The sequence below is a fragment of the Hyaena hyaena genome, unplaced genomic scaffold (assembly GCF_003009895.1).
Source record: "Hyaena hyaena isolate Hyena2069 unplaced genomic scaffold, ASM300989v1 scaffold_778, whole genome shotgun sequence".
Lineage (NCBI taxonomy): Eukaryota > Metazoa > Chordata > Mammalia > Carnivora > Hyaenidae > Hyaena > Hyaena hyaena.
In genome coordinates this window covers 603,078-628,384 of record NW_024081411.1, presented here as the reverse complement: position 1 = coordinate 628,384, position 25,307 = coordinate 603,078, and the positions used below count along the sequence as shown (strand labels likewise).

Sequence of the window (25,307 nt, the reverse complement as noted above, 5' to 3'; positions counted from 1 at the left end):
CATCTGCTTTCATTTTATGCAGTCATTCTTGTTTTATAGTGCAGAGATAGGGAATGGTGGGAAGATCTCATCGGGAAGAAAGGAAAGTGTTTCTGGGAACTAAGCTGACTCTGGCACCATGCTGTATGCAGATTTTTCACTTGAGATAGAGTGTCCCCCAAAACGCTGCCTGATGGCAGTTGTTATGCCAGGATAGAGATGGGGAAACTGAGGCCCAGAAAGGTTAGGCAGCACCCCCAGTACCCTATGCTAGTAAGTGGGAGAGCAGGGATTCTAGTCTAATTTTTATTCTAAACACTCTCCTTTTTGATACCTGTAATTCCTCCTGGTAAGCAATGCTTTTGGGGATCCCCTGGAAGGATGAGTCAGTGAAACATGTGATACTTCACGAAGCCTATGCTCTAATACCACTGTGTAAATAAATAGCCAAACACTGGAGTAAAGCACAGGGGATTTAGAATCAGTTGACCTTGATTCCAGGTCCAACACTGTTATTTACTCAGACACTTAACCTCTGTGAGTTGCTATTTGCTCATTTTTATGACAAAGATAGAAAACTCGTGTCAAAGGAAGTTTGTGAGAATTACATAAAATATTTCAAGGGAAAGTGTTGTGCATAAGGCCCTGTGTGCGTGCTACTTAAATGCTGGTGATTTAGGGTGGCCATCTTCTGAGAAATCAATTACTGAACCCAAAGGCTTGACCCATGACCTCAAGAATCTTATAGTTTGGGTGGGGACAAGTTACTGTGAAAATCAGAGGGTACAGGCCAAGTGGTGCAGTAGTATGGAAAAGCAGCAGAGAAGCAGAAACGAGAAAGATCATAGGGCAGCAAGGATGAGAAAGCTTTATGCGGGAGACTGGAGCTGAACTTTCAGGGAACCGGAGAAGAAGAATGCTTGAAGAGGAGATTTTCAAGAAGTCCATAGCTTTAATAATAATAAAGAGAAAAGTCATCTTTTTGTGTGTCGCGGACCTCTTGAGACCTCATAGTTGTTTGGAGTAAGGCAGTGGGCCACCCTCAGGGGATGTCCGTGACCCTTTCAGGGGACTGATGACATCGAACTATTTTCTAATAATAAAATGTGGCTTTCCCTTTTTCATGCTCATTTTCTCACTGTGGAGTTTCTTAGAAGCTACGTGATATATGCGATATAACAGATTAAATGCAGACAGAGATAGAAGAATCCCATTGTCTCCCATGAAGCTAATATAGAAGAGTTTTGCCAAAAAGCATAAAGTACCACTCTTTCTCACTAAATTGTTTGTGTTCTGGAAACCATCTGGTTTCCATAAAAGTGTGATATTTGTGGTTTTTGTTGTTGTTATTTTAAAATAAACTAATGAATGTAAAATTTTATTGGATGTAATTTCTTATATTGTACATAGGGTGAATTAAATCTCCTAGGGTCCGGTCCTCAATAGTTGTTAGAAGTATGAAGGAATCCTGAGTCACAGACATTCGAGAGGAATGTAGCATTCTGGTGTGAAGACACAATGAAGATCTCGCGTTTTTGGTGTCGAGAGGGGCGTCCTTTTGGTGTATTAGAACACCTGTGTTCTGGTATGGACAACTTAAAAAGTTTGTCTGGTATGTCTGGAAAACATAAAAAAGGTAATGCCCAGTGTTAGCAAGTATGCAGTAAAGGTGTAAGTGCCATATATTACTATTGGAAGTGCAGATTGACCAGAATAGTTCTGTAGGGCAGGTGATAACAAGTTGATTTAGTGATAATTTTTACCCTTTGAACTAATAATTGCACTAGCATGAATCTGTTCTAAGGAAACAAATAAAGTTACAAAAAAGGATTTATGTACAAGGATATACACTAAAGTTATAAAATGTTAACATTTGGCCAGAAACCGACCAATTCTCCAAAAAGAGAGTTAATGTAGATTAGAATACACTTATAATCTACATTATACATTTATAATCTACCCTATAACATTGGAATGTTATAAGGTTTTAAAATGATTTTTGAAGAATATTTAACAACATGGTTAACAGCTTAAAATATTATGTTAAGTGAAAAAGGAGGAAATTAAACTGTATACAAAGAATGACCCCAATTTTCATAAACATACACACGCACACAGATTAGAGAAAAAAAAGCACACCGGGTGTTAACTGAGATTTTCTCTGTATGGTGTAGCTATAATTGATGTCTGTGTTTTGCATTATTCTTTTCTGTGTTTTGTATTCTACCATAAATTTTCATTCCTTTTATCTTCTTTTATGTGAGGCTCTGGGAACCCATCTACTGAGTCAGCCCATGCCACTGGGGGCTACTTCAGAACTTGAATAGGGCATTTTGCAAGGGTGATGGTTTAAGGAATAGTCTGTGACTTGAGGATAAACTCAACTTCTAGCTGGTTGTCTTTTTTTACTTAGACTTTCAAAGGAAAGCTTAAGACAACTAGGATTCATCTTGATGTCCTGCAGTGCCCTGGTCTATCATGTTGAGCCTTTGGAGTATAGAACGCAGGGCTCAGCAGGGCAAATGTTTAAATAATGATGTGCAGCTGGAGCAGTGTAGAGAGAGCATGGCAATCAATGTATAATTCTTTTAAAATAACTTTTTTTACATTTATTTGTTATTGAGAGACAGAGACACAGCATGAACGGGGGAGGGGCAGAGAAAAAAGGAGACACAGAATCCGAAGCAGGCTCCAGGCTCTGAGCTGTCAGTACAGAGCCCGACGCGGGGCTCGAACCCACAAACCATGAGATCATGACCTGAGCTGAAGTCAGATGCTCAACCAATGGAGCCACCCAGGCACCCCTAAAATAACTTTTTAAAAACATTTTATGTATTTTTGAGAGAGCGCAGGTGGGGGAAGGCCAGAGAGAGGGGGGCAGAGGATCTGAAGTGGGCTCTGTACTGAGAGCAGTGGGCTTGATGTGGGACTCGAACTCAGGAATCACAAGATCATGACCTAAGCCAAAGTTGGGTGCTCAACCGACTGAGCCACCCAAGCATCCCAATGTATAATTTTTTTAAAGGAAGAGGCTTCTGGGCCCATGGAGATGAGGGGACTATGAAATAACAGCTTCAAATAGAAGAACTGCAATTTACTCCTTGGTATCTGGAAATTTCCTCTTCTTTCCTGTGTTGGGAAATGTCAGGTGTTGGAAAACTTTAGTCTTCTTTCTCCCCTGAATGACCAGTAGGATAACTGATAGTCTGAATTCTTTGTGAGGGAACATCTGGTTTGTTGTAAGTCTCCGACAGCTGGATGTTTTCATATTCAGTATTCAGCGTGCTTTAGGGTTTAAAAGAGACATCCAAGGCACTTGCTTGACCTCCGAGAACTTACTCTGTCTGGAGAAAGGAGCCTCATGCAGAAAAAGTTAAATGATGACATAAAGCAACAGCAGAAGGGAAGAGATGTATGTCCACAGAGAGCAGGTGCGATGGCCCTGAGGATGGCACATATTCAGGGTGCTAGGAACACAGAGGCAGGAGAGATGAGAAGCTTCTTGGAGGAGGATACAGCAGAGACGTGTGCTCTCCTCTATAGGCCTGGATGTTCCTGGGAGGAACAGATGCACATTAATTGACAGCAATTAATCACTGCACTGAGTGCCTACCACATACAAGTCTGAGAAGGAAACAATTTACAGATGAATGGGACACAGAAGATAACTTCTCTAGGGTAGTGGGATGGTCAGAAGTCTCGCCATCAGTTCACATTTCTCCATTAGGCAGCTACACATTTTGTCCTGGGGGTTTCTGGATGTGCACAAACAGACATAATTGCTTGCATGTCATAGGGACTCAACTGGCTGCATGTAATTTTAAACGGAAATGGTAAACATCTGCTCTCTAGACAGAGCTGCCTTGCTAAAACTGTCCAGCACCTTCTAGTTCATGCCTCATTATTTTTTACCCCAGGAAAACTTAGTAAGAAAAGTTGATTCTGTTTTCCCTAGACTTTAATTTGCGTGTGTTGGCCACCTGCTGGAGGCTATCTCTGATTATGTGTAGCAACCCCTCCATCTTCCCTTGTGCCTTTTGGTAGCTTACTGCTGATTTGGTGGGGGTGGGATGGCTCCCGCCTGGCCACTGGTGGTTAGGTAACTATGACTCTGCTGCTGTTTGCCCAGAAATGGATGGGACACTTTCTCCTCCAGTGATTATTATTCTACCATGGGGTCTCCCAACAACTGACAGTGAAGTGAGCTCTGTGATATTAGGTCTATTTAAGCTTCATAGTAATCCTGTGAAGGCAATATTTATATTCTCATTGAGTGGATATGAAACACGAGACTTATGTAATTAGCCTCAGGTTCCACAGGCTGGATTTGAAACCAAATCTGCTTGACTCTGAAATGAATCCTCTTATGATTATGTTGGGCTGTCTGTTTGAATGCAAAAATACTTATCCATAATACGGTTCCTCTACAGATGTGTCAATTTACTATGTGCATTGTAACCACTCAGTAACAAATCACTTTATTGCTATTATTTTTTTTAAGTTTATTTATTCATTTTGAGAGATAGAGGGAGGGAGGGAGAGAGAGAATCCTAAGCAGGCTCTGCGCCCAATGAGGAACTGTGAGATGGTGATCGGAGCTGAGAGCAAGAGTCAGATGCTTAACAACTGAGCCACTCTGGTACCCCATATTGCTATTACTTAAATTTTTTTGATGTTTATTTATTTTTGAGAGATAGGGAGAGACAGAATGAGTGGGGAGGGGCAGAGAGAGACACAGAATCTGAAGCAGGCTCCAGGCTCTGAGCTGTCAGCACAGAGTCTGACATGGGACTCGAACTCACAAACCAGGAGATCATGACCTGAGCTGACATCTGGGGCTTAACTAACTGAGCAACCCAGGTGTCTAACTATTATTTTTAACTCTATGAGTGATACATGGATGCCTTTTTATTTTAAAACACTAGCATTACAAAGAGACTCAAGTCTCAGTAGCCAGTTGGTCCCCCCCCCCAGTCTCTTACACAGAATTAACTTTTATTACAGTTATTTGTGTTTTCTTCTAGAATTTTTAAAATGTACTGTGTGCACACTTATAAACTTAATGGAAATATATTGTTTTATTTTGTCTGGGTGTACTGTTTGTGTATTTAACATATCATTATTCAGTAACCCATCATATTTATTTATAGGGCTTAGGTACTTTTCTAGGTCAATAACCTTCATATCTACCTTATCTTTTATGTTGCTATATAGTATATGCATGTATGTATGTGCATGCATGCGTGTGTGTGTGTGTGTGTGAGTAAAATACGCTATATTTTGTTGAGCCTTTCCCTTAATGATGGCCATTTCATTACGTCACATGAACAAAGGTGCAGTGAATGATGGGATGCTGCACCCATGCAGGGGGGGGGTCTGTTAGAGGCTTTTTCTTTGGAGGTCTTCTTTCCTCCCCTTACCTGTATGGCACAAACATGCCTCTTGGCTGATGGAATTGAGACTGTCCTTTTGAATCCTCAGATTAACAATCCAACAGCCATATTGTTTGGACTGAGATTCTTTAGTGAGAACCAAAGTGTTCACACGGTGGGAAAGAGCAAAGATCTGAATGTTTGGCCAATACCACACATCCCAACCTTCCCTCCCAGATCTGTCCTGGGCAGGTGCTGCTGGCGGATCTCCATTTGATCTGATAGAAACTATGAATTCTGCATAATCTGGTCTTCAGGGTCAGCTAACCCCCAATTCTCTGCATTTGAAACCCAGTGGTGGTTCTCATTGAAATAGCTGGGGCAGGAGGACATAGAGATGGATTAATTATCCTGTATCATTGTGCCTCTCTTTGTGAGACTAAATAATGCAGCTGAGGAGTCAGATAACACAGAGAGGTCACTGGGTGCTTTGTGAGCTTCTGCCTTGGCATCAGCCTGCCTGTAGTTTTTTAAAACAGAGGGTGGGACCAAAACCCACTTGGAGAATGAAGCTATTTAAATCACTTGCTTTTGGCTGAGGTTGGAAATGAGCTATCTGTTTGTGGTCAGGCTGGGCTTCTGCCATTGAAAAGATACAAACTAATATGGCTTTGGGCACTGGCCCTAAGAGGAGAAGTGGAACTGGCCAGAAGAGAGCATCAATGGTTTTCCCATTTCAATCATAAAGACTTTCTGGGAAGCCCTTGGTCTGGAGCTGTGCTATGGAAACTCCTGACCCTGACCCTAGAATGATCTGTGGTTCACCACACATGAGAGCCCCTATTTCCCTGTGGGTTTTGATTGTTGAGTCTCCTCAGTATAGTTTATTGGGACATAGTCAGGGGAACAGCAGGAGGGTGTACCCCAACGCATGCCACCTTGAAGCTTGGTTCTGTCTTCTGATTCTCCAGGCAGCTGGGCCATGTTGTACTTCCATGGTAGCAAATTGAAACAGTGGCCGAAGATTCTTTAATGATTTATTGGGTGTTCACATGCCTTCCTACCCCTGTTAAATGTAAGGGGTATAAATCAAGGAAAAGAAAACAAGGTGATTGCCCTTGAGGAAAATACAATTTGGGATATTTATAAAAATGGCAGCCATAAGCATTTATGGAACAAGGGCTTTTATCAGCTCCTAGACTAGGTATCTCACTACTCTTTGTTGACACAACAACCATATTCTCTGAGCTGGGGTTTGGAGGAGCAAAGAGCTCACACAGCTAGTTCTTCAAGCTCTGCATCTAGTTTTCTTTGTGCTGATCCCACCTTCCTTGTTTTCTCTACTTAAAGCTGTGCTCTGCATTTCCAGAGATTCAAAAGACATTTCATTTGTTACTTTTCTCTTAAGGAGCTCTTAGCAATTGCTGAAAAGGAAATTTGCACATTTAGAGAATAAATAGGGAACTCCAAGGTGCTGTTGATACAAATGAAGAGGAGAGTGTGGGCTGAAGTTGTAAGAAGTCTCCATGATGTAATCAGTACGAGAGCTGGGAGTCAGGAAAGGGGGAAGTCTGGACAGTTGCCAGCCTTCTGCTTACGGGGAGGGTGGGGGGTGGGAGGTAGATGGGGTGGACCATGAAGGCCCAGCTCAGATAGGCACCTTGACCCAATGTGGCAGCCGGGCTGGGAAGGGTGAGTTAGGGCATCGGTGACCCTGGCGGTAATCTTGGAAAGTTGTCTTAGAGCAGAGACGGGGAGTCAGAGTCAGGCTGGTGGTGGATAGTATGAGCTGGTGCTTTGATCAGCTGGAGTAGAGGCCTCTGAATTATGTACTCCCTGCTTTTGTAAATACAGTTGTATTCTGACAGCCATACCCTGTCAGAGACACTATGTGTTTGGCTGTTTTGGAGCTAAAGTATAGAGTTGAGTGGTTGGGACAGAGATCAGGAAAACCTACGGTATTTACTGTCTGGCCTTTTTACAGAAAGAAAAAAGTTTTAACCTGAGCTGGACTACTTATAAGTGTCCAAAAGGGGAAGTGAATCCCAGGGACTGGCCCCCGGGATGTGCCCTAATAGGTAATAGGTATATGTTAAGAAATGAACCGAGCAAACTAAACTGACTAACAGGAAAGAAAACAATGGACCCTGTGATTGTTTGCTGAATTTAGATGACCTCCTAGAGAAAGGAGCCCATGGAGGAGAAGCGAGACTGATAGGAGAAGCCGGGAGAAAGACTTGTGGTCTCCCTGCTCCTGTGCTTTGTAGAAATCAGGGGCAAAGTTTGGAGAGGGAAGGGGGAAGAGGCTGATTAACGAGCTAGGTGGTAAACTGGGTGGGGGGTGGGGGGAGGCAGCTGCCTGGACGAAGAAAGCAGTGCACCCACCAGATCCCTAACATCTGGTGGGCCAGTGAGAGCTGGCAGAGTGCCTTCCAAGTCCTCTCACCTCTGGCAGGAACGTGGCATTGGAACGGGGGTGTGGAGTTACAGCTCCACTCTACCGGGAAGCTGACTTGGCTGCGTTGCCTGAAAGTTTTTCTTTTCTGTTCTTTTACTTTTAAAATAGCAGCCCATATGCTTGTTGCCACAAGCCTCTCCCCCAGAAGCTCACTAGAGGAGTGGGAGCTTGCTGGATGGGTAAAAGTATACGATATTCTCAGCTGCACTCTGGATGTTGTCATGGAGAGAGTGGCCCTGGCGAACACCCAGGGTTGTGACAGGTCAGGGTGTTCTGGAATGTGCCAGCCCGCACGGAGATCTTCTGAAGGCCCATTGGGATAGGACAGGAACTCCTGAATCATTTAGGGGCTCACTAGCAGTCAAGTCCTGGCACAGACCTGTCTGTGTCTGGGAAATTGAAGACAGAGGGCATCCAGCATATCAGTCATCATCGGATTCGCGGGGAGTAGTGGGAGTGCTTGGCAGCTGGGAGGCCCAAGTAGACAATAGGCAGGTCCCTGGGCAGGCTAGGGCATCATGGAGCAAGTGACCCACAGTGGTGCAAATTGGAAAACCAGGGTCAGCATCCATGTGACCAGGATCCAAGGCCACAGATGCTGAGTTCAGATACCCTGGAATTCAGGACTGTAGAGTCAGAGATGGCTGGGACGAGACTGGTCAGGAGGTATGGACTTAAGTCCTGGAAATAAAGAAGGACTCAGTTGCTGGAGCTGGAGAGGAGGGCAGTGTGTACAACCTTCTTGGAGAAAATTTGTCAATAACCAGCAAAGTAGAAGTTATGCATGGAGTATGAAGCAGTAATTGCACATCAGGATGTGTCCTGTGCAAAAACTTTCTTCATAAATACGTGAGAAGTCATGTATAAGAATGTTCACTGAAACATTGCTTACTATCACAAATTTTAAAAGGAAAAACTCAGAAATATTTATTAGTGGTTGGAAAGATAGACAGTGGTTTCTTCATAAGCGGCAGCACTCTACAGCAGTGAAAAGTGGATGAATTAGAGCTAGATGTGCCAATATGATAAATCCCAAAACTTGAATGTTGGACAGAAGAAGCAAACTGCAGAGTGTACATCCTGTATAAGACTTACATTAATGTAAAATGCTCCAAAAGATTATATGTTGTTTATGGACACAGATACTTATTAAATCTAGTAGTGGGCATATAATTGGCATCTCATTGTGTTTTCCTGTGTGCTGGTAACACTTCATTTAAAAGGCAGGAAAAAAGAACTAAGAGAACATAGTAGAATAGTCTCCTAGACTGGGGTGACTTGAGCTAAGGCACAGAAACCCAAAGCCTGTGGCTTTATACCTATCACGCATCGCCTTCCAGGTTAGCTGTGCATTCAGAGCAATCCAGAACGGCAACTGGCAGGTGCTCAATTCATGAGTGATGTTTCCAGATTTCTGGACATTTCAGTGTTGGGAGCCCAGTGTCAAGATTTGGGAGGCTAGCTTTGACATAGGAGAAGGGAGCCTGTTTCCTCCAGGTGACCCAATGGGCACGTGTCTGGTGTGACCAGGTGGAGGATGGTCTGATCTCTTGCGCAAGTGAGTTCTGCAGGTACAGCTGTCTCTGGCAATGGGGCTGAGGCCTCTCTCTGCCAGCTGCCACTCACTCCAAACACAGGGGGTCCCCGGAGCTCTGTGGTCAATGTGGTGTGCAGTGTCCATGCTGGAAAGGACAGAATCCAGGGCACCTTTAGTCCCACAGCTGGCCTGTCTTCTTGAGCTGTCTTCAGTGAAGGAGACCTTTTCTGTCAGCCTGAGAAACCACCTGAGGCACAGAGGAAGCTGACCTATGGAGAATCCTTTGTTGGGAAGTCCTTACACTTGGAAAAGCAGCCCCTCTTGGAGAAGAGCGGAGGCCCTGTGAATGTGTGGTGCAGCCTGCAGAAGGAGAAGACTGTGTGGTGCAAAGCATACTACCTTTGATGAGGTTTATTTGGATTCTGGAAAGAAGTTTGGTGGGATGTCAGTCATGCAGGGGGCTCTGAGAATTCAGCTCTTTACAAAAGCAAGGTGTTTGCTATGTATAGAGTGATGAAAGTTTGCTGGTTGGAGAACAGCTAAGCACTATGTTGGTAGAATAAAGATATTTAAGGTCCAGATGGGGCCTTATGATTGTTGGAGTAAAACCTCTAAACTGGGGCTTGACAGACCCTTTTCTCGGCCAAACTCAAGACCCTCTGAGCTCTTTGTCAATGAGGTCCTGTCCTTGGGTGTGTCCAAGTTTTACCCAGTTTTATCATGAATCCTGGTCAGTTTAGAAAAGAATTACTCTACCTTCTAGTAATGATCCATTCACTGACTCCCACCCTTCTCTTTGGCTATAAATTCCTTGCCTTTTGTTGTTTTCAAAGATGAGCCCAGTTTCTCCTATTGAAAAACCTCATCACAGTGGTCTCTATATATATTGCCACTGCCCTGAATGAAGTCTTCCTTACCATATTAATGAGTGTCTGAATAATTTTTTTCTTTAACAGGTATAAAGAATTGTCTTGTCCCGGGTAACACTTTGTGCATGCTTCAGAGTCTAGATTTCCAGACTCCAGATTCAGTGTTTTTTCTCCACACCATACTATCTTTAGGCCTATAAGAGTACAGAATCAAGAAGTGATTCATCCTATAAAATATTTTATTTGGATTAATAAAAGTATGCACCTGACTGCCTTTAGAGATTAAGGTGTCTCCTTCCCTGCCCTGGAGAAGATAGGAGGCTGGAGTGATTGATCATGTAACCTTGATGTTAGTGCACATGAACTGTAGGTCCTTCCCTGATACTAGATACTGCTAGACCTTTCCAATTGTGCCAGCATCCAACTGTATGTTGTGTTTTCTAGGTGTGGCTATGTTTTGAATTGCTCCCAGATGTTAGCATTTGGGCAAGAACTTGTGACCATGCATTCATTTTTGCAAATGAAGACAAAGCAAAGCAAAACAATACACAAATCAGTACATTCAGTACTTGCTCTGCACCAGAAGTTGTGCAAAGCATTGGGGATGTTATAAGAAATGGCTCTTGCCCTTAGGGAGTTATAGTCAAGGAAGAGATCCCAGAATAAAAATAGTATGACTAAAACCATAGGATAAATGCCAAAACAGAAGTATATGCAAGGTAATATGAGAGCACAAAGGAAATATTGATTAATTTCCTAGTGGTGAAGCTGAAAGGAGGGTGATATTGGTGTTGTTGAAGGTTGGAGAGGAATGCACTAAGAAGAGGAAATAGGGCAGAAACAGTTCAGGCAAAGGAAATATGTGTAGAAATGGAGGGCAGTGAAAATGCAAGACATTCAGGAAAGTTTAGTGAGGCTGGAGAAAAAGGGACAGGGAGCAGATGGCTGGGAATGAGTCTAATAAGGAAGATTAAAGCCAAATTTGACAAGACTAAGCTTGGAAGCTACAAACTCACTGTGTGTAGGCAGTGGGTAATTACTACAAGGGACGAGATGGACAGAGCTGTGAGGTTGAAATATAGCCTCATGACAGCATGGAGGATGGTGGGAGGGGGAAAAAGTCTGGAAGAAGAGCGTCCAGTTGAGGGACTGTTGCAAAAATAATGATGCATGAGCCACAGCATTGGGGTCAGGATGGAAAGACCAGGGGTGCAAGTTATTTAGGAGATAGGATCATGAAGATTGGAGACTGAACTGGTTTTAAGAGATAAAGGCAATGAGAAAGATGGGAATGAGTCCCTGTGCTTAAAGGTAGACAGGAGACAGAAGATAAGTCATTTTGCAGTGGAGGCTGGTTATAAAAGTTACCATAGCCACTGACCATGTGGAGCCAATAGCCTAGGGAGGGATTTGAAATGCTGATGTTTATTTATTCAGTAAATATGCTGAGGATGTGATATGTGTGTGAAGCCTGGTTCTGTACATTTTGGGGGATGAAGGAGTAAACATCCTTTTTATTTTTCTTTTATTTATTTATTTTTTAACATTTCATTATACCTACATCTTGTTACAGAGCTTCCCATGTGTTCTATTTTTGCATCCTTCCCAATGTCTTGTAAGACTAAATTACCCTGATTCTTTTATTTGAGAAACCTGAGGGTCTATCAGGCTAAGTAACTTGCACATGGTCATTCAACAGAGAGCTGTGGATCTAGCAATGAAATAGAGATTTTGCTATGCCCAAAGTTCATATTCCTTTGTCTTGCTTCTCTGTGGTTCCTTGTCCATCAGGAGCTTACGTTGTGCCAGGGGAAACGGAACTTAAAAAGAAATTCAATTAACAATATTGAAGAGCCAAAAGGAGGCATGGACAGTGTGCTTTGGGCATGTAATAGGTGGGGATCCTTGTTCTTGTGCAGATAGATGAGGGTGACTGGGAAGAGGGCTAGTAAAACCTTAACAGAGGTGAGGGTGGGCATCCAAGCTGGGCATGGAGACATGGAATTTGCTAGATTAGTTGGGGTGGGGATGATTCTGAAAGGTCATCATGTAGTCCAAGCCTTGGCTACTGGACTTGTCAAACTAAGATGGAGGCCAGGACAGGCGCAGATTCTGGAGAGAAGGTGGATGAAGAATGCAGGAAAAGGCAGGAACAGGCAGTTACTTGTGGAGGCACCCAGCCAGAGCTGGGATTTGAGATTTGAGGTAGAATTCAGGTACCCGTGAGTTTGGGTGACCACAGAGGAAATATACTGACTTCTGATTTTCTGAAGCCTGGGTGGGAGAAACTTCGTGAGGTAGTCAAGGAAGGCAGTGAGGGAAAGACAGGTTGTAGAGCTGAGAGTAGTGGTGGTTTGAAGAGGGAGGTGGGTATGTGAGGGGTGGGGCTGGGGAGTGAGGTGAGAAGCGTGACAGCAAGGCTGGCTCCTGGGACCTCCCTGTTTGGCACCTGCTTTCCTTCCTCTACTAAGGAAAGGCAGGATGGAGAAGAAGGAGTCTGTGGCTTGGCCTGCCTTTGTTCTCTGAGCCCTGACTTGTGGTTTTGATATAAGGTCAGAACCCTGGAAATTAGGCCCAAAGGACAAACAGGATAATCAGAATGAACTGTTGGCAGTGGTTCAAAACATTGGCTTTCACCCTGACATACCATCGCTCCTCTGTAAAGCGTCACACCCTCTGCCTACTGCAGCTTGATTTGGCCACTGGATTCTAATGGGCTTCCTTCCACCCTGAGGGTCCTGAGCCTCAGGCTCCTTGGAGGGGGCTTGAGGTTCACCAGACTCTGGTGACCTCTGGAGGTGGTCTGGCTTCGCACACAGCTCTCAGCAGGAACCTGTGCCCCTCCACAGCACCAAGAGAGAGCCCTGGGCTCAAGGTAGAGAGAGCAGTCCCCAGCAGCAACTCGTAGGCACAGCCTCACAGAGGGTGGAAAGGCAGGTCTCTGAGAAAGGCTGGGAAAGGCCGAGAGCAAAGGGGAGTGAGCCTTGGTAGATGCAGTAGACTAATTGCTCTTCTGAAATGAATGGGGCCTTTTATCTCTGAATCACACCTGTGATTTGGGAACAAAGGTACAGGTTGAGGGAGAGCTTGGCTCCCCTTTGAATACAGTCTCTGGTTGGTAAAACAATCTCTCCCTTACTTTCCCTCTTACCTGCAGGTCAACAGATTATGGAACCACCTATGAAAAGCTGAATGACAAAGTAGGTTTGAAGACTGTCCTCAGTTATCTGTACGTCAATCCCACCAACAAAAGGAAGGTAAGACTAGGGATCAAGGGTTCTGATGGCTCCCTGGGTTGGGTTGGGGGGTGGGGTAGCAGGGCTGCCAAGGGTCAGGAGTGAAGAAGAAAACTGTGGAATCAGTTAGAGAGAGCCTGCTTTATAAGCCAAGGAGAACATCACAAACACTGTCTATAATTCTAACACCTGACTTCATACGAGTAGTATCGACAACAATAATAATTTCAACAACAGTAAAATTATATGGCTAGTAAGGTGTTCCTCTGTGCCAGGGATGCCTTATTTACCTTCACAGTGAATCTATGGGCTAGATGTATTATTGTCCCCATTTTACAGATGAAGAAACTGAAACTCAGAGAGATTCCTTTTCTAGCCTAAAGTCAGACAGTGGTAAGCAGCACATCTGTGACTTGAGAACGGTCTGCTTGTTTCTAGAGTTGACTTCTTCCACAGTTTCCCTCTTGCTGGTCTGTTTTCAGAGGGCACCTGGGAAACAGGGAGTCTGTTTCTGCCAAGGAAAGGAGGGGCAGTTCCTGGATTCACGAGCTTGCTCTCGAGCTGCTGCTGAGGGATGGAGAGCAGACCTGGCCCCAGTGGCCCCTCTGCTCTCTGACTTTCCAGATGACTTAAGAGCCAGGATGTGGAAGAGATCATACAAGGACAGACCTTGGTCATGGAGACTCTCTGAGGGGAGAGGACCTGGATTCCATGCAATAATGACGGTTTTAGAAAATAAATACTGTGTAGTATGTTGGCTCTGGGAAGAGGTGATCTTATTGCAGCCAGAAAGGCACTGCTGTTTAGAAACTTAGGAAAGCCTAGGCCCTATTAACACACCAGGGATCTAGAAGGCTGAAAATGGCACTGCCATGCTCTCCTCTTTTGATCTGATTCGCATTCCCCCAGTGGTTTTCTAGCCCTTTCTTTTTAAGTGCAGGGGTGAGCTTCAACCCATTGTGCAGATGTCCCTTATCTCTGATTCCAACCTGGTGGAGGCCGAGCTGGGGTGATGGTTGTTTATGCTACTCAAATCAGAACGGCTTTGACTCAGACCCTTAGCATGGGAACTCACGGCCCCCTCTGCTTCTCACTTTTGCCTTGGGTGACTCCTGGTTCAGTGATGGTGATGAATACCCAACGATCTAGCTAGGGAGCCCCAGACCTGAGACTCCCCACAAGTCAAGTGCCAGAACCTGGATGGTCATCAGGAGGGCTCTTTGAACACCTGTTGCTGGCTTTGGTGGAGTAGTTTCTTTCCTTTGTCCCAAAGGGCTGTCTTTTCCATAGTTTTCAGTATTATCATGGGACTTCTTAAACATTAGAGTTGAAGGGATCATGGATTTTATTTATACAAGCATTTATTAATAGTTGTTGAACTTCAGCACTTTTGTGAAAGTGATCAAAGCTCTGGATCTCTTCTCTTCAAACCTGCCCCTGCACATAAAACTGGAAAACAGGTTTTAGCGGTTTGTGAACAGCTGGAATCCCACCCACGGACCCAAGATATCCATGAAGTTTCAGTTAAGAATCATTTATCTGTACCAGTAACCTCATTTTACAAATGAGGTTTACAGGAAAACAGAAGCCAAAAAGCCCACATAACCAGGTGAAAAAAGGAGCCAGGGCTCATGATTCTCAGTCTAGATTTCTTGGCTCCCAGCCACACTTTGCATCTTTCCTTTCCATGCAGCCACAGCCTACTATTTTAAAATTTCCATTCTAGTCTTGCTCTGGAAGCTTGGGGCAGTTGCTTCTTGACTTTGATTAAAGCTGATGCCCTGTCCATGATGGACACATGATAAAACTGGACTGAATCAATTCAGAAGTGATGTGTCTCAATTCTACCTCTGCCCTTCTCCCTTCATTAAGAAGGAAGCTGGGGCCCACAGAGGACAAATGTCCACCATGTCACTCAGCTGGTTGGTGGCTGCATTGCCAGTTGGTCTCAGGACTTGCGGTATAAAGCTTTGCACAAGTGACGTGGGATTAGACAGAGTCATATCTTAGTGGGGGTGCACTCTGAGAGAAACAGGAACTAGATATTTGTCACATGGCAGATGCCCTTCAGGGCTGATCTCTGACCTATGACCACAACAGAACCAATCGTATTTTCATGTAGATGATAGGTCATTCCTCTAATGAGAATTCTCCCAAGTGGGATGTAGAGGGTCACACCTGTTTGCATCCATTTTGGTGCTCATCTATCATGTCTATTTCCTTTCAGGTTTCTAGTAATGTCTCCTTTGGTCTTTTTCTGTTTTTCTCGACCTCTAACTTCTTTATTTCTCCTTGTTGCAGCCTAGATGTGCTTAGAAATGCAGGCAACTAGGCGTTGGTTAAAGCAGATGCTAGGGTCAGAAGAACAGAAAGCTAGGATTTAGAGACTACTGGCACAGAGATGCTGTCTCTACTTCTTCCTAGAGGTGTCGTCTACACCACAGGCTCTCTGGAGCAGTTTCTTACAGGAATTCATTACCACTTAACGAAAGTTGGACCTATTTTATCTGTGTTCTCTGAGAAACACCATCAAAGCACAATTAATTCCCACTTAAGAGGTACTGCTGCCCAGAAAGTTAAAAGCTATTTTCTTCACACAGATTGGTGAAAAACAAACAACAAGCTATTGCCATGGATTTATTTACTTTTTTTTAAATAGCAGTAGAAATTAATTCATGAGGAGAATGTGTGATCCTGAAGTACTTTCTGAATCATCCAAGGGAAGATGAAATTAGATTTTGCTTCATTTTATTGTAAGTGTTTTTGATTGTCTTCTGAGCCTCTAGATGCTGACAATTCAAATACTTACATGGTGGCTTTCTTTTAACCAGAATATTCAGTTTACTAGAACTATAATTAAGCAGTCACTTAGGCAAAATGACAGACATAAATACTCAGTTAGATGAAAATACTTTGATTTGTTTCTTTATTGCTATAGTGCTCTGGGTCATTATGACCTTGTAATTCAATTTTTTGTTTTGTTTTCTTCTTAACTGTTTCTTAAAATTTAAACCTCTGGTCTCTGGATTCTCAGCTCAGCTCACATTATACAGGATCCTCTGATTCTCCAGTGCCCGAATTATCTGTAGCTGCCAATGTTCATTGACAGCCAGTGAAAAATCCAGCAGATTTTCCATTAATCTTGTGGAAACACTTGCTTTTTACCAAATGAGTTATTTATTTAACAGATGGCTACTGCTTTTCTTGGAGGCTGTGAGAGATCTGTGGCCCCCAGAAAAACAGTAAATTGTGCTTGTATTTATATAGTTGCTGATTTTCTAATGGGTTTTTTGATGACCTAAAATATCCAAATGCAGACAGCCAATAAACCATTAGATTGAAAGTAGAAGGGTTAGTATGTGTGTATATTCTTAGCATTAATTGAATACCTACTATTCAATACTATTCAGTAATATGCCTAGCATTAATTGAATACCTACTAAGCTAAATTGCCTTTTAGGAGCTTAATCTGTATAACCTCTAATCCTCTCAGCCACTTTAGAAGGTAGATGAGCTAAGGAAATAGCTCTATGTCCATTACCCCAAGCCGGTATTACTTGTAAATGGTGGGTCTGCAACAACTTTCCCATTGGTAAGGACAAGAATGACAGATTTATCAGGATACATCTAGCCATGCTGGACTCCCTTAAAGAAATTGAGATTTGCGCTAGCTGTATTTACTCATCTTTCCTAAATGGGAGAATTGATATGAAATTCTCGGAGCTACTCCAGTTGAAGTTGTTCTAAACTGTGAGATGACATGGTGGCATCAGCACTATTTTACTGACCTTGACCTGTCCTGTTTTTGATGTGAATTCCATATTCCTCCCTGTTTGCCTTTCTCCAGCTATTGGCCTAATAGCTCATTGCCTGGGTGATGTCTGAACCTGGCACGTTGAATATGAAGAGCAATGTGTTAATTCTAGAAGCAGGTGTGTCTGAGGTTTGCCTCGCAGAGGAGGGGCTCTGCTATGGTGGGGCTCGTTCTCATAGCTTCTCCTGCTCACAGGAGACAAATGTCCCTGGGTTTCTAGAACTCATTACTGTCAGCTGATTCTTGTCTTCTGGTCCATGCAGAATGGCATGTGCCAAGGTCAAGCTTGCATTTAACAGATCTCTGCTTTGTACAGTACTAACACGCTGAAGGCTTTGTGCCTCGACAAGGGAGGGGTTTGGCTCCTACCGGTGCCTATTTGAGAACAAATCTTAAGTGGATAGGGAAAGGCAGGCATGCTATGGTCTAATTGCTCTGGCTCAAAAGTGTCTGCCACCTGCAGATTTGGAAACACTGCTTTGGAAATGGCAGAGAACACAGGAAGGTCTGACTGCCAGTGAATGTGACTAAATCACTGCAGGGTAGAGGTGTGTATGCCTCTAGATGTGTGGGGTGTGAGGAGGCTGTAAGGTCTGATACCAGAATGGGATAATTACTTCTTGGGAGCTCCTTGTAAGGTCCATGCCTTGGGCTGAGTTCACTTCTACACCCTACCCTAAATTTTGCTCTTAATCCCTAGAGTCTGGTACTTTTATTCCCATTTGGCAGATGAAGAAACTGAGGCTCAGGCAGATGAGCCACTTGTTTTTTGCAAAAGAAAATGCAGATCCCCGTTTACCTCTGTCTGACTACATGGGCCACGCTGTCTACTCTGACCTAGAAGTTGACTGCCCTTGCACAGATATAAAGACCAGGAGAGTGCAGTCAGCGCCATGATAGTTCCAACTCTGCTCCTGGGGGTTTTCTGTCCGTCATTGTTAGAGAATTAGCAGTTTCTTAGAAGAGGAGGGGAATGTTGGATCATCCTTTCTTAATTGATTTACCATTGAGAAGGATAATTACATCCAGGCTACCCTGCAGAAATATAGTGGGATTTACCAGTCAGGTTTCTCTGACAAGCAAGCCACTTGCGTCAGGCTGTTAAAGAGGCGTTGTGAACATGGTCCTATGTTGGTTATTCCCATATTATTCTCTTAATACAGCAGTGTAACCCTGAGCTCCCTGACACATGGGAAAACCTCTCAAGAGAGGAAAACACAGAACTTTAAACGATTGGCCTCCTGCATTCCCTGCCCATGTCTCCTGAGATTGTTGGAGGATCAGGGAGAGTCTGCTTTGGGGCAGTACACTTCCCATTCACAGATATGAAAATCTCTGACACTAAAGTAAAGCAGTCAGACTCATAAAAAGGAGAATGTGGAAACATAATTTCAGGCTGTTGAACAATCTGTTAAATGTCTAGCTCTGAGCAAAGTGTTTTGGAGGGGAATTTCCTGCTTTTAGAAGTGTGCAGTCCAGGGGCAGCTGGGTGGCTCAGTCGAGTGAGCATCTGACTTTGGCTCAGGTCATGATCTCGCGGTTTGTGAGTTCGGTCCCTGCATTGGGCTCTGTGCTGACAGCTCAGAACCTGGACTTGGCTTCAGATTCTGTGTCTCATTTTCTCTCTACTTCTCCCCCACTCTCTCATTCTGTCTTAAAAATAAATAAACAAAACAAATTAAAGAAAAAGAAGTGTGCTTTCTGGGGGCGGCTGGGTGGCTCAGACTGTTAAGCATCCAACTCTTGGTTTTGGCTCAGGTTATGATTTTGTGATTCTCATGCAGAACCTGGTTGAGATCCCCCCCCCTCCACTCTCTCTACCCCTCTTCTGCTCACACTGTCTTTATCTCTCTCAAAATAAATAAATAAATAAATAAATAAATAAATAAATAAAGTGTGCGGTCTGCTTGGGCAGACAGCATGCACACAGAGAAAACTGCTGCATGTATAGAGCTGGGTCTCAAACTCAAATGCATACCAGGGCCAGGTAGGAGCGCTAGCGAGTGACAGAAGCCAGGTGGGGACTGCAGCGGCTGCTCCACCAAGGGGCTTGCACTCCAGAGCTCCAGATGACTGCTTGTGTGCGAGAATGAGGGCCCAGCGTGGCTGCGACGTCCTTGCTGTCATCTCCTGATTCTCTCTGCATATTTTTCTGTAAAACATTTGCATTTTGGAGTGTTTTAGTTAGGCTAGGATGTGGGGTTGGGAGTTTGGGGCCTGGAAAACTGTCTAAAATCCATTTCAATTCCTCATATCCAGGTAGTGTCAGGTACCATATTCTGACTTCTAAGTAATTTTCCAGTTGAAAAGTTTGTATTTCCAAAGTGGCTTTGGGGCCACATGATAAGATAGCACGTAGTAGGTGCTCTTTTTTTTTTTTTAATTAATGTTTATTTTTGAGAGAGAGAGACAGAACACGAGCAAGGGAGGGGCAGAGAGAGAGGGAGACACAGAATGCTAAGCAGCTTCAGGCCCTGAGCTGTCAGCACAGAGCCAGATGCAGGGCTCAAACCCACAGACTGTGAGATCATGACCTGAGCCGAAGTCGGATGCTCAACCAACTGAGCCACCCAGGTGTCCCTCGTAGGTGCTCTTACTGAGCATCCAGTGATGACTTTATGACCTGTGTGAGAAATCAGCTGAGTGTGGCTCACAGAAACTTCCCTTTGACTTATAGGAATCATATAGTATTTTGTGTGTTTGAAGGGCAAGACCTTTAGAGTCACAATAGAAGAGAGACCTCTGTTTTCTTTCTGCCCCTGGGTAAATGTGTTTTTCAGAAAGCCAGTACCTACTCAGAGCCTCCATTTTCCTATCTGTATAATGGTAAGATTAGCTCCTATACTTTCTAGGGTGGCCTCCAGCTTGGGTTGTCTGGATGGTCAGCATTTGGACAGTGCCTCTCAGAGGGCTGCAGGGTGATATATGATGATCTATGGACCTTGGGTTCAACATACAGCCAGCTGGGTAGTCCTTGGAAGGTGTGAGCCCCATAGCTCTTGGTTTTACGGCTACATGTTGGCCAGCTAAGCCCTTCCATCCAGGCTAGAAAGTTCTTTTCTGAACTTACAGTTCCTTGGTCAGACAGTGGATGCTTTCCTGTAACCCACTGGCTCTGCTGGCGTGACCCAGAGTAACAGTATCCTCAGTGACACAGTGGAGGAGTTCCATGAACATGAGCTGATGCAGCGTCGCATGAGTGGCACTGTCCCTGTGTAGGCATGTGCAGCCCTTCTCTTGCAGGAGAGGGAACTAGAGATGCTCTCTCAGTCTGTTCCGGCCGCCCAGGCGTGAGGACACTCTCGTGATAGCAGGTAGTGGACAGGCCCTGTTGATCACACATCCTCCTCCATGGCCACCTGCTTGGCTCACCCTCAACCAGGCATCTTGTCACCATGGGCCCACCTTACCTCTTCACAGAATGTGTATAATAAGCCATGTGTCATACAGCAAGTGAGACAGGTTCCTCCTTATATTCATTTCTGTTTTCAGAGGTAACACGTGTCTGTGATGTTAATGACGGTGGTGATCAGAGTATAAGGACAATGATAAGGAGCTAGCATTTTTTGAGAGCTAGCTCTGTGCCCCAAATTATTCTAAATGTTTTATGTGAATTAACTCACATCGTACTTCACCGACAACCCTGGGATGGTGGTGCTGTCATTATTCCATTTACAAATGATGAAAGTGTGACACCGAGAGGTCACTGACCTGCTGAGGTCGACTTGCTCCTGGTCCCTTGCCTTGGTCTCATGGTTAGTAAAAACTAACTCGCTTTTACTCATAGTTAATTTTAGACTCACTGCACATTGGAGCTAAAAGGGCCCCCAGAGCCCATCTGTTTCAGGTCTCATTTAGCAGAAGAGACCACTTGGGGACTTGCCCCAGGTCATGAAGTCATTTGCCTCAGATCCAGGGCTGGAACAGGGTCTGCTGACTCCTAGTGCAGTGCTGTCTACAGACCCACAGGGCATTGACAGCTGGAACACTCAGATATGATAGAAAACCCCGGCTGCAAGTGAATGCGAGCAGGGGACAGTTGGGGACATGGACTCCACACCTGTCTCACTGCATGTGTGTTGTAGCTGTAGGGTCAGACAACCGTCTATAGCTTCTCAGTTCTCTGGCCCAAAGTCCAGGGGATATTACCACTGGATCCTATTTCAGATGAACCTGAAAGAAAAACCCAGGGCCTGAAATCCAAACTGCCTTTTGTGTGTTGGAAGACAGAAGGGTTGAGTAGTGTGCTCAAGGCTAAATGGGTATCCAAGAAACAAGAGGCTGGCCCCCCTGGGGAAGAGACACTTGTCTGGGGAAGGATCTAGGATTTCTGGTCTAGACCTTTCTCTTAACTAGTTTTGGGGTTAGGGAAAATCATTAAAATTCTCCAAGCCTCTGTTATTCCATCTATAAAATGGGCATAAAGGATCATTTACCTATCCCTTCCTTTGGGAACAAAATTAGGATAAAATGAGAAACATGATATTGTATTGGAAGAAATAAGCTTCAGAGGGAAGGGAGGGTTGTTATCTGTTCAGGCAGAGCTGGCATGATCACACACTGGAACCCAGGCTCTGGGTGCCCTGGCTCCTTGGCTGTGCCCCCTGTGCTGACCACTGGGGCTGCCGAGCCTCCTCCACCGGGTTGCCTGCTTCTCAGCTTCCTTGAGGGGAGGCTGAACCTCCCAGAACCCTGGGTTTTTAAGGGCTCCATATCCTGCTCTGTCCAGGAGGCACACTGCCACCTTCTTTCCCCCCAAACTTCTTCCTTGTCTCTTAAAACCAAACTTGCTGACAGCCTGAGGGAGATGGATTATTCTGCTGATGGAGAGAAATGGTCCCACTCTTGTTAATTCACAACCACGTTGTTTTTCTTGCCTCATCAATTAACAGTTACCAAGGGGCTACAGCAGCCTTTATGGGAAAATGCGTGAAAGGAAGGAGTGAAAAAAAGAAAAAGAGATCTTGGGCCAAACCTTCTTCATTTACCTTTTTCATTTCTATGTCCAAACCTTTTTCCTCTTAGTGTATCCAGAAAGTGATCCAGAAAATAACCTCCGAAGAATGAAAGCACCAAACTTTGTTGGGGGCTGAGGAATCCAAATGAAGGAGAACTAAGAAATGAGAAGAGGGTGGATCAGTGAGGGGAGAGGCCCTGGTGCACAGGTTGCTACCTGTCTCTATAAGTGTGACCAGTGATGGAGCGGATATGAAGTGTGGCTCAACTCAAACTAATCACTTAAAGGAAAAAGAATCTAAAGTAATTCTTGGAAATTCACTCTTTAGTCACAAAGTCCCTTTCTCAGCAAATATATGAATTCGGTTCCCTGTATAAATTACTGCAGTGTGCTCTAGCCAATAATTTATTTAAAGGCTCATTAAAATGATTACTAGTTTTTTTTCTTTTGCATTTTATTTGAAAATGGGAAGAATATAAACCTATAGCCTGGCTTTTCTCCAAAGTGCCCTTGGGGGTTTGCATTGAGTATATCATATTTTTTTAAATAAAGATACGATTTGCAGTAAGATTGTTCAGGCATTTAAGAGGAATAATAAAAATTAGCCACTTACTGAACTTTTTAGTGGCTTATGTTTCCCTAACCTATTTTTTAATTTGATTTTTATTGGATTTGGGTTTTATGTGTTTGTGTGTGTGTGTTTACTTGTGCATCTGTGTGTATAGAAGATGTCAACAGAGAGCATTATGGAAACTTCAGAGTTAAGGAAACAAAACCAAACAAAACCAAACCCTTCCCTTTCTGTGCATACTGTGGTTTGGAATGAGCCAAGGAGTGAAGGAAAGCCCATGTTTCTGGGTGCTCATGGGAGATGCTGGTTCTGTTTTGCTGCCGGGTTATCCCAGGGATCCCAACTGCCCACCACAGTTAATCAGTGATGCCACTGAGGAGGGCGTATGTGTAGGGGTAGATGCAGGAAAGGTACAGGCTAAGGCAGGGGCAGTTATAGCAGAAGGCCCAAGGACTGAACTCGAAGGAAAGGGCACTGAAGGGTAGCGTGATGGAGTCAGGCTGGATGTAAGAAGACGACACGGTAGATAGACCCTGACAAGGGCTTCCAAACCGGGCCTGGATGACCCTTGGAGATCTTGGGAATTTTACACGTTAAAGGCTGTTAAAAAACAATGTATCCCAGTCTGAAGGATTTAATAGAGCACGAAGCTTGGAGGAAGATGTCACCCTGTGGCATAATCAGAACCAGGGAAGAAGAGAGGCAAAAATCAGGTGGGCTTTGGAAGAAAGGTTGTAATTTGGAGAGGAAAGGAAGAACAAAGATTATCTGATAGGGGAGTCAGGGTGTGGAGGTTTTGTGAGACATACTGGGTTTAGCGGTTGCAATTCAGGAGAGAGACAGGGTGGGATTAAATATTGTAGACACTCCCCACAAGTCTCAGGGATGGAAGTAGGACTCAGGGCAAGGAGATGGGGAGCCACAGTAGGCTTTTGAGCAGGGACTGGCAGCATGGGAGCTATGTACAGGAAGGCTGATGAAAGCTGATGCACTGATGAGATGCCCATGTTAAACGTTGCACACCAGCCCTCCATCCTTGCCTTGCCCTCCCCAGACCTCTGGGTGTATTTTTTGAGCGTCACAGGCACAAGCAATTTTAACAAAGAGCTTGAGATGACAGGGCGATGCGTTCTTCCTAATGTTCTGACGTATAGTTATATAGCAAATGGATCTCACTGCCCCTGAGGTGGAGATATCTGTAACAAAAACAACCGCCACCACCAGTGAAAGAAATGACTCTATCTTTTTTCTTCCTTGGTGGGCTCAGCCAAGCAGAGAGATTGCTGCTGGCACACATGGCTTGCCCCCAGCCCATCCCCCCATTAAGGGCTCAAGGTCAGAATGATAGATGTCAGGACTCAGCACACACTCTGTGGGTGAGCGTGTCCCGGTAATGAGGGGCCAGCGTCCTGGGATCCTCAGGTCTGCCAAATGGCTCAGGGGCAGGTTTTGCAGCAAGTAAGTGTCTGTCCCCGGACACGGGGGGTCTGAGCCAGCAGAGCAGAGCGAGGTGCCGACCTCAGTGACAAATGGAGGCCTATCTTGGTGCTGGCAGGTCCATGTGGAGGGCCCCCCGGGAGCAGATGCAGACAGTCAGCCACGCCACTCCACAGCATGAGTCTAACTCTGAGAAATGGCTCAGGCTGTCTTATGATGACCACATAGAGGAATGAAATGAACCAGAGAGGAAGGAGCTATGAAAAATACACAAGGGTGTCTCCTGGCTTCCAGAGAGAGGGTGTGGCCAGTCTAGAAACTTGCCACCTGTTCCTGACTCCCCCCAGTGTCCAGCGAGGCAGTGTGATTGCGGGAGGCGGGTGGGGGTGGGGGTGGAAAAGCTTCACGGCACAGTCTGTGCCCTACTAACTGTGTGATCTTGTCATTTCACTTCTCTGAGCCTTCAGTTTCTCATCTGTAAATGGGTCTCCCAGTAGGATTAAAAAGACAATTTTAAGAATTAAATAGTATATGCACACACAGCGCACAGAGTAGATGCTTTTTTCCCCCTGATTAAAGGAACCTCTCTTTGGCTTTTCCCCCTCAGCTCAGTGATGCTTCCCACTTCCCAAGTACCCCATGTCCATGTAGTTGACTTTGCTATCTTGTGAAAAGGCATCTATTTCCCTCAAACTAGCATTAGGCAATGTCCTTTCAACTTCTAAAACGAAAAATTGCCCCCTTGGCATCTCTTCCATTTTTTTCTCTCCAGCTACCTGCCTGGTCAGTCTTCTCACTGATGCATTGATTGCTTCTATCTCACTTAATGAAGTATAAATTAAAAGTGATGTCTGCCAGCCCTGGGAAGTGTGTGTAAAGCAAGTTTCTACTGGTTATCACCCAAGCCCCATTAGGCAGATGGAGCTGGTGGAACAGGGATTCGTATCCAGGTCTGTCTGGCTTCAGAGCCCCAGAAGGCCCCTCACCCAGCATCATCCCCCCCCACCCCCGCCCCGACCACCTCTGTCTATGTAGATGCACAACCAGATGCATTGCTCCCTCTTGGGGGTGTGCAGG

General features: G+C 44.7%; 1 protein-coding gene across 1 annotated transcript in view; it reads left to right on the top strand.

Moving 5' to 3' along the window:
* Positions 1–25,307, top strand: part of SORCS3 (sortilin related VPS10 domain containing receptor 3) — a 584,073-nt gene that overhangs the window by 241,195 nt on the left and 317,571 nt on the right. The window contains exon 3 of the mRNA XM_039218779.1: positions 13,373–13,472. Coding sequence (XP_039074710.1) covers positions 13,373–13,472 — 100 coding nt within the window. The remainder of the gene's footprint in view (positions 1–13,372; positions 13,473–25,307) is intronic.